The sequence below is a fragment of the Salmo salar genome, chromosome 20 (assembly GCF_965601325.2).
Source record: "Salmo salar chromosome 20, fSalSal1, whole genome shotgun sequence".
Taxonomy (NCBI): domain Eukaryota; kingdom Metazoa; phylum Chordata; class Actinopteri; order Salmoniformes; family Salmonidae; genus Salmo; species Salmo salar.
The window spans coordinates 93,784,325-93,801,308 of record NC_138310.1 but is presented as its reverse complement, the minus strand read 5'-3'; the positions used below and the strand labels follow the sequence as shown (position 1 = coordinate 93,801,308).

The 16,984-nt window shown below is 43.4% G+C and overlaps 1 protein-coding gene across 2 annotated transcripts in view; it reads right to left on the bottom strand.

Moving 5' to 3' along the window:
* gab2 (GRB2-associated binding protein 2) overlaps positions 1 to 16,984 on the bottom strand; it is a 176,670-nt gene that overhangs the window by 80,167 nt on the left and 79,519 nt on the right. For both annotated transcript variants that reach the window (XM_045704158.2, XM_045704160.2), the window contains exon 2: positions 9,795 to 10,098. In XM_045704158.2, the coding sequence (XP_045560114.1) occupies positions 9,795 to 10,098 (304 nt within the window). The remainder of the gene's footprint in view (positions 1 to 9,794; positions 10,099 to 16,984) is intronic.

The following is a 16,984-nucleotide window of genomic DNA, read 5'->3' as shown; positions in this document are numbered from 1 at the left end:
CATAAGTAGTCAGACCGTTTGCTAAGAGATTTCGATATTGAGCTCAGGTGCATCCTGTTTTCATTGATCATCCTTGAGATGTTTCTACAACTTCAAATCAAATTTGATTGGTTCACATACACATGGTTAGCAGATGTTATTGCGAGTGTAGCGAAATGCTAATGCTTCTAGATCTGACAGAGCAGCAGTTTCTAACATGTAATATTAGGGGATTATTCAGAGGTGGAACCTTTCCTTGGGAATTAACGGGAATATATGGGAATATACGGAAATATATGCAAATGATTATTAATACTATTTAAAATGTAGATGTTTTCTGCATTGGATATATTTACCATATTATATGGAGACAGAAACTTAAACCTTTTACCTTATCATAAGTAGACATAATTGCAAATGATTAAATCCTTCCAATAGAAACAAACAAAACAAACAATTTAATTTGAACAATTTGAATTGAACTTTAATTAAATGAGTTGACTCTTCACATGGGATGATTTCACTTTAAAACAACTGAAAGGGAATATTGAATGATCCCCAATGATCCATCGCATCTCCCAAAAAACGTTTTCAACATACATATGTAAAATGATAGTCTAAAAACTAAAGCTTTGTTTGTCTTCCTCTCAGGCTTCCATGTCTTCTCCCTGGACCTCCTCAATGTCCACCTCTTGAACATCAGACTCTGAGGCCTCATCTTCACTGTCACTTTCCAACCTTGTTGAGGATGGCTCGTTGTCAAATTTACCCGGATGGCCACCAGTTTTTCAACCCTTGTATTTGCCAAGCTGTGCGTGCTTTGGTGTGTCCCAAACAAGGACCAGTTGCGCTCTGAGGCAGCTGATGTTGGTGGGATTTGGAAGATGATGGAGGCAACAGCGGAAAGAGCCTCAGATCCACAAAGTCCATTCCACTAGGTGGAGCTTCAAGCAGAAGTCTTCACGCTTTTTGATGTATTTCAGAACTGTAGTTTCCTCTGCTTGGAGCAACAGTGAAGTGGGCAGGGCAGTACGTATATCTTCTCTTACATCTGCAAGCAGAGTCTGAACATCAGACAGGATGGCATTGTCGCCCTCAATCCGTGGCAAAGGCTACTGCTATAGGTTTCAGGAGTTTCAGGCTGCTTACCACTCTCTCCCAAAATACATCATCCAGGAGGATCCTCTTGATGGGGCTGTCCATATCGGCAGACTGTGATATGGCCATTTCTTGGAGAGACTTTTTCCCCCTCCAGGGAAAATACATCAAACATGACGACAACACCACCCCAACGGGTGTTGCTGAGCAGCTTCAATGTGGTGCTCTTATTCTTCTCACTTTGCTTTGTGAGGTAGATCGCTATCGATAAGGAGTCTGATTCATCATTTTCACCTCAAACAGAAGTAGAGGGACTTTTGTCAGAGGTTGCCTGTTGTGAGCGCTGAGGGAACTTTATGCACTTGGCCAGATGATTCTGCATCTTTGTTGCATTCTTCACATATACACAGTATATACACATATGAGATGAGCAATGCGAGATACGTAAACACTCTTAAGATGGCATTATTTAAAGTGACTAGTGATCCATTTATTAAAATGGCCAATGATTTTAGTCTGTCTGTAGGCAGCAGCCTCTCTGTGCTAGTGATGGCTGTTTAACAGTCTGATGGCCTTGAGATAGAAGCTGTTTTTCAGTCTTTCGGTCCGTAGCTTTGATGCACCTGTACTGACCTCGCCTTCTGGATGATAGCGGGGTGAACAGGCAGTGGCTCGGGTGGTTGTTGTCCTTGATGATCTTTTTTGCCTTTCTGTGACATCGGGTTTTAGGTGTCCTGGAGGGCAGGTAGTTTGCCCCCGGTGATGCGTTATGCAGACCGCACCATGGGCGGTGCAGTTGCCGTACCAGGCGGTGATACAGCCCGACAGGATGCTCTCAATTGTGCACCTGTAAAAGCTAGTGAGGGTTTTCGATGACAAGCCACATTTTTTCAGCCTCCTGAGGTTGAAGAGGTGCTGTTGCGCCTTATTCACCACACTGTCTGTGTGGGTGGACCATTTCAGTTTGTCCATGATGTGTACACCGAGGAACTTTATAAAATACAATTTAAAAAAATAAAAAAACACTTTCCACCTTCTCCACTACTGTCCCATCGATGTGGATAGGGGGCTGCTCCCTCTGCTGTTTCCTGAAGTCCACGATCATCTCCTTTGTTTTGCTGACATTGAGTGAGAGGAATGTTTTACTCACGTCAGCCACGGAGAAGGTGGCGGGCCGTGTCGGTGGCACTGTGTTGTCCTCTAAGCACGCAAAGAAGTCGTTTAGTTTGTCTGGGAGGGAGAAGTCAACGTCGGGACTGATTTTCTTTTTGTAATCCGTGATTGACTATAGACCCTGTCACTTACGTCTCGTGTTTGAGCCGTTGAATTGCGACTCCACTTTGTCTCTATACTGACGCTTAGCTTGTTTGATTGCCTTACTGAGAGAATAACTACACTGTTTGTATTCGGTCATGTTTCCAGTCGCCTTGCCATGATTAAATGCGGTGGTTCGTGCTTTTAGTTTTGCGCGAATGCTGTCATCAATCCACGGTTTCTGGTTAGGGAAGGTTTTCATGGTTATAGTGGGTACAACATCTTATATATACACTTCCTTATAAACCCGCTCACCGAGTCAGCGTATACGTCAATGTTGTTGTCTGAGGCTACCCGGAACATATCCCAGTCCACATGATCGAAGCAATCATAAAGCGTGGAATCCAAATTGGTCAAACCAGCATTGGATAGACCTATATATGGGTACTTCTTGTTATAGTTTCTGCCTATAGGAGGGGAGCAACAAGATGGAGTCATGGTCATATTTTCCAAAAGGAGGGCGGGAGAGGGCCTTGTATGCATCACGGAAGTTAGAGAAGCAATGGTCCAGAATGCTACCGGCTCGTGTCGCGCTTTTGATATGCTGATAGAATTTAGGTAGCCTTGTTCTCAGATTAGCTTTGTTAAAATCCACAGCTACAATAAATATAGCCTCAGGATATATGGATTCCAGTTTGCATAAAGTCCAGTGAAGTTCCTTGATGGCCGTCTTGGTATCCGCTTGAGGGGGGGTATACACGGCTGTGACGATAACCAAGGAGAATTCTCTTGGGAGATTATACGGTATCGTCATTTGATTGTGAGGAATTCTAGGTTAGGTGAACAAAAGGACTTCAGTTCTTGTATGTTGTTACAATTACACCATGAGTCCTTAATCATGAAGCATACAACTCTGTCCCGTGTAGCTCAGTTGGTAGAGCATGGTGTTTGCAACGCCAGGGTTGTGGGTTTGATTCCCACGGGGGACCAGTACGGATGAAATGTATGCATTCACTACTGTAAGTCGCTCTGGATAAGAGCGTCTGCTAAATGACTAAAATGTGAAATGCTCTTACCAGAGAGATGTTTGTTCCTGTCGGTGCGATACACTGAAAATCCCGTTGGCTGTACGGACTCAGGCAGCATGTCCCCAGATACTCTGTTTCACGGAGACATGGCTATGTTACAATCCTGGATATCTCTTTGTAAAGCAACTCTTGCCCTAATTTTGTCGACTTTGTTAACTAGGGACTGGACGTTAGCGAGTAATATACTGGGAAGCGGTGGGTGGTGTGTGCGCCTCCGAAGCCTCACTAGAAGACCGCTCCTGCACCCTCTCCTCCGACGGTGTTGTTTTGGGTTGGAATCACTTCAAATGCCCTGGGAGGTGCGGACAAAATATTACATATATTATTATTCCTGGTCGTAGTCCTGGTCGTATTCCTGGTCGTAGTGCTGGTCGTAGTGCTGGTCGTAGTGCTGGTCGTATTCCTGGTTGTAGTGCTGGTTGTAGTGCTGGTCGTAGTGCTGGTCGTAGTGCTGGTCGTAGTGCTGGTCGTAGTGCTGGTTGTATTCCTGGTCGTATTCCTGGTCGTATTCCTGGTCGTAGTGCTGGTCGTAGTGCTGGTCGTAGTGCTGGTCGTAGTGCTGGTTGTATTCCTGGTCGTAGTGCTGGTCGTAGTGCTGGTCGTAGTGCTGGTCGTAGTGCTGGTCGTAGTGCTGGTCGTAGTGCTGGTTGTATTCCTGGTCGTAGGGCTGGTTGTATTCCTGGTCGTAGTGCTGGTCGTAGTGCTGGTTGTAGTGCTGGTCGTAGTGCTGGTCGTAGTGCTGGTCGTAGTGCTGGTCGTAGTGCTGGTTGTAGTGCTGGTTGTAGTGCTGGTTGTAGTGCTGGTCGTAGTGCTGGTCGTAGTGCTGGTTGTAGTGCTGGTCGTAGTGCTGGTTGTAGTGCTGGTTGTAGTGCTGGTCGTAGTGCTGGTCGTAGTGCTGGTTGTAGTGCTGGTCGTAGTGCTGGTTGTATTCCTGGTTGTAGTGCTGGTTGTATTCCTGGTCGTAGTGCTGGTTGTATTCCTGGTTGTAGTGCTGGTCGTAGTGCTGGTTGTATTCCTGGTCGTAGTGCTGGTTGTATTCCTGGTCGTAGTGCTGGTTGTATTCCTGGTTGTAGTGCTGGTCGTAGTGCTGGTTGTATTCCTGGTCGTAGTGCTGGTTGTAGTGCTGGTCGTAGTGCTGGTCGTAGTGCTGGTCGTAGTGCTGGTCGTAGTGCTGGTAAGTTGACATCTCTCTGCTATCCAATATTTCTTCCCAGCTGTATGTAATAACACTTAAGTTTTTCTGGTCTAACAATGTAAGAAATAATACATAAAAACCAAAATGCTGCATAGTTTCTTAAGGACTAGAAGTGAAGCTGCCATCTCGATCGGCGCCATCTTGCAAAGATCGTTGATTGAGGTCCACCTGTGGTTAATTAAATTGATTGGACATGATTTGGAAAGGCACACACCTGTCTTAATAAGGTCACACAGTTGACAGTGCACGTCAGAGCAAAAACCAAGCCATGAGATTGAAGAAATTGTCCCTAGAGCTCCGAGACAGGACATGAACCCGATTGAATATATCTGGAAAGACCTGAAAATAGCTGTGCAGCGACGCTCCCCATCCAACCTGACAGAGCTTGAGAGGATCTGCAGAGAAGAATGGAGAAACTCCCCAAATACAGGTGTATCAAGCTTGTAGCGTCATACCCAAGAAGACTCAAGGCTGTAATCGCTGCCAAAAGGGCTTCAACAAAGTACTGAGTAAAGGGTCTGAATACTTATGTAAATGTGATCGTTTTTTTTATTTGTATAAATTTGCTAAAAATGTGTAGATTGAGGGAAAAAAACGATTTCATGAATTTTAGAAAAAGGCTGTAACGTAACAAAATGTGTAAAAAGTCAAGACATCTGAATACTTTCCAGGTCCACTATACTGTGGCTTTAATAAGACAAAACCCTGATGTTATTATACTGTGGCTTTAATAAGACAACACCCTGATGTTATTATACTGTGGTTTTAATAAGAGAACACCCTGATGTTATTATACTGTGGTTTTAATAAGACAACACCCTAATGTTATTATACTGTGGCTTTAATAAGACAACACCCTAATGTTATTATACTGTGGTTTTAATAAGACAACACCCTGATGTTATTATACTGTGGTTTTAATAAGACAACACCCTGATGTTATTATACTGTGGCTTTAATAAGACAACACCCTAATGTTATTATACTGTGGCTTTAATAAGACAACACCCTGATGTTATTATACTGTGGTTTTAATAAGACAAAACCCTGATGTTATTATACTGCGGCTTTAATAAGACAACACCCTGATGTTATTATACTGCGGCTTTAATAAGACAACACCCTGATGTTATTATACTGTGGTTTTAATAAGACAACACCCTGATGTTATTATACTGTGGTTTTAATAAGACAACACCCTGATGTTATTATACTGCGGCTTTAATAAGACAACACCCTGATGTTATTATACTGTGGTTTTAATAAGACAACACCCTGATGTTATTATACTGTGGCTTTAATAAGACAACACCCTGATGTTATTATACTGTGGTTTTAATAAGACAACACCCTGATGTTATTATACTGTGGTTTTAATAAGACAACACCCTGATGTTATTATACTGTGGCTTTAATAAGACAACACCCTGATGTTATTATACTGCGGCTTTAATAAGACAACACCCTGATGTTATTATACTGTGGTTTTAATAAGACAACACCCTAATGTTATTATACTGCGGCTTTAATAAGACAACACCCTGATGTTATTATACTGTGGTTTTAATAAGACAACACCCTGATGTTATTATACTGTGGCTTTAATAAGACAACACCCTGATGTTATTATACTGTGGTTTTAATAAGAGAACACCCTGATGTTGTCATCTAACCTGAAGCTATTGAGGGATCCAATCATACGGTCCCAGCAAACACACAACCACCACACAACGTTGTCCCAGCAAACACACAACCACCACACAACGTTGTCCCAGCAAACACACAACCACCACACAACGTTGTCCCAGCATTGTGATATAAGACTGCTGATGTACTGTTCTCTGCCTTGCCGTTTTGACAACGAGGCAAAAGTGATCCGATTAGAGAATGTAGGAGGAAGGAGAGAGAGGGATCAAAAGAGAGAGAGACCCAGAAAACATCCCCTAACCTACTGCACCTCAGATATAAACAACCCCTAACCTACTGCACCTCAGATATAAACAACCCCTAACCTACTGCACCTCAGATATAAACAACCCCTAACCTACTGCACCTCAGATATAAACAACCCCAAACCTACTGCACCTCAGATAAACAACCCCTAACCTACTGCACCTAAGATACAAAACAACCCCTAACCTACTGCACCTCAGATAAACAACCCCTAGCCTACTGCACCTCAGATATAAACAACCCCTAACCTACTGCACCTCAGATAAACAACCCCTAACCTACTGCACCTCAGATAAACAACCCCTAACCTACTGCACCTCAGATAAACAACCCCTAACCTACTGCACCTCAGATAAACAACCCCTAACCTACTGCACCTCAGATATAAACAACCCCTAACCTACTGCACCTCAGATAAACAACCCCTAACCTACTGCACCTCAGATATAAACAACCCCTAACCTACTGCACCTCAGATAAACAACCCCTAACCTACTGCACCTCAGATATAAACAACCCCTAACCTACTGCACCTCAGATATAAACATCCCCTAACCTACTGCACCTCAGATATAAACAACCCCTAACCTACTGCACCTCAGATATAAACAACCCCTAACCTACTGCACCTCAGATATAAACAACCCCTAACCTACTGCACCTCAGATATAAACAACCCCTAACCTACTGCACCTCAGATATAAACAACCCCTAACCTACTGCACCTCAGATATAAACAACCCCTAACCTACTGCACCTCAGATAAACAACCCCTAACCTACTGCACCTCAGATAGACAACCCCTAACCTACTGCACCTCAGATATAAACAACCCCTAACCTACTGCACCTCAGATATAACAACCCCTAACCTACTGCACCTCAGATAAACAACCCCTAACCTACTGCACCTCAAATAGACAACCCCTAACCTACTGCACCTCAGATATAAACAACCCCTAACCTACTGCACCTCAGATAAACAACCCCTAACCTACTGCACCTCAGATAAACAACCCCTAACCTACTGCACCTCAGATATAAACAACCCCTAACCTACTGCACCTCAGATAAACAACCCCTAACCTACTGCACCTCAGATAAACAACCCCTAACCTACTGCACCTCAGATATAAACAACCCCTAACCTACTGCACCTCAGATAAACAACCCCAAACCTACTGCACCTCAGATAAACAACCCCTAACCTACTGCACCTCAGATATAAACAACCCCTAACCTACTGCACCTCAGATAAACAACCCCTAACCTACTGCACCTAAGATACAAAACAACCCCTAACCTACTGCACCTCAGATAAACAACCCCTAGCCTACTGCACCTCAGATATAAACAACCCCTAACCTACTGCACCTAAGATACAAAACAACCCCTAACCTACTGCACCTCAGATATAAACAACCCCTAACCTACTGCACCTCAGATAAACAACCCCTAACCTACTGCACCTCAGATATAAACAACCCCTAACCTACTGCACCTCAGATATAAAACAACCCCTAACCTACTGCACCTCAGATATAAACAACCCCAAACCTACTGCACCTCAGATATAAACAACCCCTAACCTACTGCACCTCAGATATAAACAACCCCTAACCTACTGCACCTCAGATATAAACAACCCCTAACCTACTGCACCTCAGATAAACAACCCCTAACCTACTGCACCTCAGATAAACAACCCCTAACCTACTGCACCTCAGATAAACAACCCCTAACCTACTGCACCTCAGATATAAACAACCCCTAACCTACTGCACCTCAGATATAAACAACCCCTAACCTACTGCACCTCAGATATAAACAACCCCTAACCTACTGCACCTCAGATATAAACAACCCCTAACCTACTGCACCTCAGATAAACAACCCCTAACCTACTGCACCTCAGATATAAACAACCCCTAACCTACTGCACCTCAGATATAAACAACCCCTAACCTACTGCACCTCAGATATAAACAACCCCTAACCTACTGCACCTCAGATATAAACAACCCCTAACCTACTGCACCTCAGATATAAACAACCCCTAACCTACTGCACCTCAGATATAAACAACCCCTAACCTACTGCACCTCAGATAAACAACCCCATAACCTACTGCACCTCAGATATAAACAACCCCTAACCTACTGCACCTCAGATAAACAACCCCTAACCTACTGCACCTCAGATAGACAACCCCTAACCTACTGCACCTCAGATATAAACAACCCCTAACCTACTGCACCTCAGATATAAACAACCCCTAACCTACTGCACCTCAGATATAAACAACCCCTAACCTACTGCACCTCAGATATAAACAACCCCTAACCTACTGCACCTCAGATATAAACAACCCCTAACCTACTGCACCTCAGATATAAACAACCCCTAACCTACTGCACCTCAGATATAAACAACCCCTAAACCTACTGCACCTCAGATAAACAACCCCTAACCTACTGCACCTCAGATATAAACAACCCCTAACCTACTGCACCTCAGATATAAACAACCCCTAACCTACTGCACCTCAGATATAAACAACCCCTAACCTACTGCACCTCAGATATAAACAACCCCTAACCTACTGCACCTCAGATAAACAACCCCTAAGCCTACTGCACCTCAGATATAAACAACCCCTAACCTACTGCACCTCAGATATAAACAACCCCCTAACCTACTGCACCTCAGATATAAACAACCCCTAACCTACTGCACCTCAGATATAAACAACCCCTAACCTACTGCACCTCAGATATAAACAACCCCTAACCTACTGCACCTCAGATAAACAACCCCTAACCTACTGCACCTCAGATATAAACAACCCCTAACCTACTGCACCTCAGATATAAACAACCCCTAACCTACTGCACCTCAGATAAACAACCCCTAACCTACTGCACCTCAGATATAAACAACCCCTAGCCTACTGCACCTCAGATATAAACAACCCCTAACCTACTGCACCTCAGATATAAACAACCCCTAACCTACTGCACCTCAGATAGAAAACAAGACTCCTAAGTGGGTGGGGCTAAGGGCTGCGTGGGGCTAAGGGCTGGGTGGGGCTAAGGGCTGGGTGGGGCTAAGGGCTGGGTGGGGCTAAGGGGTCATAGTCCATATCGTAGTTGTTCTCCTCTGACTGGTTGAACTAACCAGGTTAAAGGTTAAGTAGGATTCAGGGGTCAAAGGTCAGGGGAAACGTACCGTGGTTGTTCTGCTCTGACTGGTTGAAGCCACACAGCTGACAGATCGAGCGGACCCACTTGTTCATCTCCTCCTCGGTCTCCGCCACCAAGTAAAAAGTGCGCTCTGACGTCTTGATGTCGAACACGAAGCTATCCTGAAACTCCTTCCTCTTGAAGGTCAGCCCAGCGTCCACCTGCTCACAGCAATGCAGGTCGATGATCCGGATGGGCTTCTTAGAGTGGTCGTTCTTATAGTACTCCAGGACATCAGGGTCGCCAGACATACGACCGCTACGCAGGATGAACCAACGCTTTTTCCACGCCTGGAGAGAAGAAGACAATAAAAAATAAATTAAAAAAAAAAAAAAAACAGTCTTCAACAAATTATATAACCGTTGAAACACACAAACAAATCTCAGTTTGATCACAAAACCTTACCGGCCCTCAATTCATAAGTGAAATCAGACCAACTTCAACAAGTCATTTAGTTAACAGTGATTCCCCCTGAAGAACAAAATCATCGACTCTGATGACTGTTCCCACAGTCGGTGCCCATGGTAACAGCGAGGCCTGTAAAGACACAGTCGAGCAACAGTTGGGGAGTTAACTCTGATCAAAAACACAGATTGAGATCAGAGGCAGAGTTGGTGGTTGGGAAAGGGAGGCGTCATCGAGGCAGGTGTTACTAGCCCCCCCTCCAATGTATTTCCTGTGCTGCTCATATCCCTCAGAGAGAGAGAGAGAGAGAGAGAGAGAGAGAGAGAGAGAGAGAGAGAGAGAGAGAGAGAGAGACACAAACACACACACACACACACACACACACACTACAGACAAACAGACCGTCGGTGACAGCTTCACTCCAGCAAACACACCTGCAGGGACGGGCTCCTCCCTATCACAAAAGTGACTGACAGCTGTGGACAAGCCAATAAGAATCGAGCCAAACGTGGATGTCCAATGGAGTGCAGCCGAGGGAAAGTCAGGCGGTGACAATAAAAACAAAGGCCATCAGAAAGCAAATATTAAGAATACAATGACACTCACAATATTATGGACACCTGTAGCCTGCATACAGAGACAGACACAATGTTATGGAGTATAGACAGTAGTTATATAGGATGGTGTGTATAGACAGTAGTTATATAGGATGGTGTGTATAGACAGACTAGACAGTAATTATATAGGATGGTGTGTATAGACAGACTAGACAGTAGTTATATAGGATGGTGTGTATAGACAGTAGTTATATAGGATGGTGTGTATAGACAGACTAGACAGTAATTATATAGGATGGTGTGTATAGACAGACTAGACAGTAGTTATATAGGATGGTGTGTATAGACAGACTAGACAGTAATTATATAGGATGGTGTGTATAGACAGACTAGACAGTAGTTATATAGGATGGTGTGTATAGACAGTAGTTATATAGGATGGTGTGTATAGACAGACTAGACAGTAGTTATATAGGATGGTGTGTATAGACAGACTAGACAGTAGTTATATAGGATGGTGTGTATAGACAGTAGTTATATAGGATGGTGTGTATAGACAGTAGTTATATAGGATGGTGTTTATAGACAGTTGTTATATAGGAAGGTGTGTATAGACAGTAGTTATATAGGATGGTGTGTATAGACAGTAGTTATATAGGATGGTGTGTATAGACAGTAGTTATATAGGATGGTGTGTATAGACAGTAGTTATATAGGATGGTGTGAATAGACAGTAGTTATATAGGATGGTGTGTATAGACAGTAGTTATATAGGATGGTGTGTATAGACAGTAGTTATATAGGATGGTGTGTATAGACAGTAGTTATATAGGATGGTGTGTATAGACAGTAGTTATATAGGATGGTGTGTATAGACAGTAGCTATATAGGATGGTGTGTATAGACAGTAGTTATATAGGATGGTGTGTATAGACAGTAGTTATATAGGATGCTGTGTATAGACAGTAGTTATATAGGATGGTGTGTATAGACAGACTAGACAGTAGTTATATAGGATGGTGTGTATAGACAGTAGTTATATAGGATGGTGTGTAGAGACAGTAGTTATATAGGATGGTGTGTATAGACAGTAGTTATATAGGATGGTGTGTATAGACAGTATGGACAGTAGTTATATAGGATGGTGTGTATAGACAGTAGTTATATAGGATGGTGTGTATAGACAGTAGTTATATAGGATGGTGTGTATAGACAGTAGTTATATAGGATGGTGTGTATAGACAGTAGTTATATAGGATGGTGTGTATAGACAGACTAGACAGTAGTTATATAGGATGGTGTGTATAGACAGTAGTTATATAGGATGGTGTGTATAGACAGTAGTTATATAGGATGGTGTGTATAGACAGTAGTTATATAGGATGGTGTGTAGAGACAGTAGTTATATAGGATGGTGTGTATAGACAGTAGTTATATAGGATGGTGTGTATAGACAGTATGGACAGTAGTTATATAGGATGGTGTGTATAGACAGTAGTTATATAGGATGGTGTGTATAGACAGTAGTTATATAGGATGGTGTGTATAGACAGTAGTTATATAGGATGGTGTGTATAGACAGTAGTTATATAGGATGGTGTGTATAGACAGTAGTTATATAGGATGGTGTGTATAGACAGACTAGACAGTAGTTATATAGGATGGTGTGTATAGACAGTAGTTATATAGGATGGTGTGTATAGACAGTATAGACAGTAGTTATATAGGATGGTGTGTATAGACAGCAGTTATATAGGATGGTGTGTATAGACAGTAGTTATATAGGATGATGTGTATAGACAGTATAGACAGTAGTTATATAGGATGGTGTGTATAGACAGTAGTTATACAGGATGGTGTGTATAGACAGTAGTTATATAGGATGGTGTGTATAGACAGTAGTTATACAGGATGGTGTGTATAGACAGTATAGACAGTAGTTATATAGGATGGTGTGTATAGACAGTAGTTATATAGGATGGTGTGTATAGACAGTAGTTATATAGGATGGTGTGTATAGACGGACTAGACAGTAGTTATATAGGATGGTGTGTATAGACAGTAGTTATATAGGATGGTGTGTATAGACAGTAGTTATATAGGATGGTGTGTATAGACAGTAGTTATATAGGATGGTGTGTATAGACAGTAGTTATATAGGATGGTGTGTATAGACAGTAGTTATATAGGATGGTGTGTATAGACAGTAGTTATATAGGATGGTGTGTATAGACAGTAATTATATAGGATGGTGTGTATAGACAGTAGTTATATAGGATGGTGTGTATAGACAGTAGTTATATAGGATGGTGTGTATAGACAGTAGTTATACAGGATGGTGTGTATAGACAGTAGTTATATAGGATGGTGTGTATAGACAGTAGTTATATAGGATGGTGTGTATAGACAGTAGTTATATAGGATGGTGTGTATAGACAGTATAGACAGTATTTATATAGGATGGTGTGTATAGACAGTAGTTATATAGGATGGTGTGTATAGACAGTAGTTATACAGGATGGTGTGTATAGACAGTAGTTATATAGGATGGTGTGTATAGACAGTAGTTATATAGGATGGTGTGTATAGACAGTATAGACAGTAGTTATATAGAATGGTGTGTATAGACAGTAGTTATATAGGATGGTGTGTATAGACAGTAGTTATATAGGATGGTGTGTATAGACAGTAGTTATATAGGATGGTGTGTATAGACAGTAGTTATAAAGGATGGTGTGTATAGACAGTAGTTATATAGGATGGTGTGTATAGACAGTAGTTATATAGGATGGTGTGTATAGACAGTAGTTATATAGGATGGTGTGTATAGACAGTAGTTATATAGGATGGTGTGTATAGACAGTATAGACAGTAGTTATATAGGATGAGCCTTGACTAGAATACAGTATATACATATAAAGTGTGTAAAACAGTATGTAAACATTATTCAGGTGACCCGTGTTGAATGACTAGATACACAGGGCAGCAGGTCTCTAAGATGGAGAGTAGAGTATCGGGTGGTAGCCGGCTAAGACTAGTGGTGACTGTTTAACAGTCTGATGGCCTGGAGAAAGAAGCTGTTTCTCTCAGTCTCTCTGTTCTGTGCATCAAAGCTGGACCCTTATTTGAAATCCCGCTATCCCACAAACCATCAGACAGGAAGTGTCAATACAGGAGTAAGATTAAATCGTACTACACCAGCTCTGACGCTCGTCAGATGTGACAGGGCTTGAAAACTATTACAGAATACCACGGGAAACCGAGAGCTGCCCAGAGACACGAGCCCACCAGACGAGCTAAATTACTTCTATGCTCGCTTCGAGGCAAGCAACACTGAAGCATGAGAGGCCAAAAAGATCATCAAGGACAACAACCACCCGAGCCACCGCCTGTTCACACCACTATCATCCAGAAGGCGAGGTCAGTAGAGGAGCATCAAAGCTGAGAAACCAGAGAGACTGAAAAACAGCTTCTATCTCAAGGCCATTAGACTGTTAAACAGCCATCACTAACACAGAGAGGCTGCTGTCAACATACAGACTAAAATCACTGGCCACTTTAATAAATGGATCACTAGTCACTATAAATAATGCCACTTTAATAATGTTTACATATCTTGCATTATTCATCTCATATGTATATACTGTATTTTATACCATCTATTGCATCTTGCCTATGCCGCTCGGCCATCGCTCATCCATATATTTATATGTACATATTTTAATTCACCCCTTTTAGATTTGTGTGTATTAGGTAGTGTCACGTCCTGACCAGTATAAGGGTTATTTGTGATTGTAGTTTGGTCAGGACGTGGCAGAGGGTATTTTGTTTATGTGGTTCGGGGTGGTGATTTATTTAGTAGGGTGTTGGTTTAGTTAGTTCTGGGTTTTTGGGGTTATGTTCTATGTTTGTATTTCTATGTGGTCTCTAGTCTTTTGTATTTCTATGTCTAGTTTATTGGGGTTGGACTCTCAATTGGAGGCAGGTGTTTTCTAGTTGCCTCTGATTGAGAGTCCTATATATGGGTAATTGTTTGGTTTGGCATTGTGGGAGATTGTTTCTTGTTTTGCCTGTGTGAGCATTACAAGACTGTTTTGTTGTTTGTGCGGTCTTTGTTTTGTTGTTCTCTTTATTTAAAATAAATCAAGATGAGCGTCCACATTCCTGCTGCGTTTTGGTCCTCCATTCCAGACGACAACCGTTACAGAATCTCCCACCACAAATGGACCAAGCAGCGGAGAAGGGAGCGATGGGAATATGATATGGACTGTCGGGAAAAGGAGACATGGGCAGAGTTGAGGATAGGCATTTCCAGGGCTATGGAGGATTTAAGGGAGCCCGAGAGGTAGCCCCAAGAGTTTTTTGGGGGGGGCACACGGCTAGTTTGGCTGGGCGAGGAGTGAGCCCCAGGCCAAATCCCCGTACCTTTTTTGGGCAACCAGTGACTGGACAGGTCCCGTGCTTCGGGGTAATGGGTACTGTGGCGAGGCAAAGTATTTTTAGGCCGGTACGCGCAGTACCAGCGCCCCGCATTTGCCAGGGGGAAGTGGGCATCCAGCCAGTAAGAGCGATGCCAGTTCTGCGCTCGAGACCGCCAGTACGCCTCTACGGTCCAGTGCATCAGCCCAGTCCGACTCGTCCTGTTCCCGCTCCCCGCACTAGCCCTGAGGTGCGTGTTCCCAGGCTGATACCTCCAGTACCAGTACCACGCATCAGGCTTCCAGTGCGTCAGCCCAGCCTGGAGAGTTCGGCAACAGTGTGCAGTCCAGAGTATGATGACACAAGTGGTAGGCCTGATCACCGACAACAACGAGACAGCCTATAGGGAGCAGGTCAGAGACCTGGCCGTGTGGTGCCACGATAACAACCTCTCCCTCAACGTGATAAAGACAAAGGAGATGATTGTGGACTACAGGAAAAGGAGGACCGAGCACACCCCCATTCTCATTGACGGGGCTGCAGTGGAGCAGGTTGAGAGCTTCAAGTTCCTTGATGTCCACATCAACAACAAACTAGAATGGTCCAAACACACCAAGACAGTCATGAAGAGGGCACGACAAAGCCTATTCCCCCTCTGGAAACTGAAAAGATTTGGCATGGGTCCTCAGATCCTCAAAAACCTCTACAGCTGCACCATCGAGAGCATCCTGACTGCTTGCACCACTGCCTGGTATGGCAACTGCTCGGCCTCCGACCGCAAGGCACTACAGAGAGTAGTGCGTACAGTCCAGTACATCACTGGGGCCAAGCTTCCTGCCAACCAGAACCTCTATACCAGGCGGTGTCAGAGGAAGGCCCTAAAAATAGTCAAAGACTCCAGCAACCCCAGTCATAGACTGTTCTTTCTGCTACCGCACGGCAAGCGGTACCGGGGCACCAAGTCTAGGTCCAAGAGGCTTCTAAACAGCTTCTACCCCCAAGCCATAAGACTCCTGAACAGCTAATCAAATGGCTACCCAGACGATTTGCATTGGCCCCACCCTCTCTTTTATGCTGCTGCTACTCTCTGTTTATTTTCTATGCACAGTCACTTTACCTACATGTACATATTACCTCAATTACCTCCACTAACCCCCCACACACGACTCTGTACCGGTACCCCCTGTATATAGCCTCCACATTGACTGTGTACCGGTACCCCCTGTATATAGCCTCCACATTGACTCTGTACCGGTACCCCCTGTATATAGCCTCCACATTGACTCTGTACCGGTACCCCCTGTATATAGCCTCCACATTGACTCTGTACCGGTACTACACCTGTTGTATTCAGCATTTCACTGTGAGGTCTACTACACCTGTTGTATTAAGCATTTCACTGTGAGGTCTACCTCCACCTGTTGTATTGAGCATTTCACTGTGAGGTCTACCTCCACCTGTTGTATTCAGCATTTCACTGTAAGGTCTACTACACCTGTTGTATTCAGCATTTCACTGTGAGGTCTACCTACACCTGTTGTATTCAGCATTTCACTGTGAGGTCTACTACACCTGTTGTATTCAGCATTTCACTGTGAGGTCTACTACACCTGTTGTATTCAGCATTTCACTGTGAGGTCTACTACACCTGTTGTATTCAGCATTTCACTGTAAGGTCTACTACACCTGTTGTATTCAGCATTTCACTGTGAGGTCTACTACACCTGTTGTATTCAGCATTTCACTGTGAGGTCTACTACACCTGTTGTATTCAGCATTTCACTGTAAGGTCTAC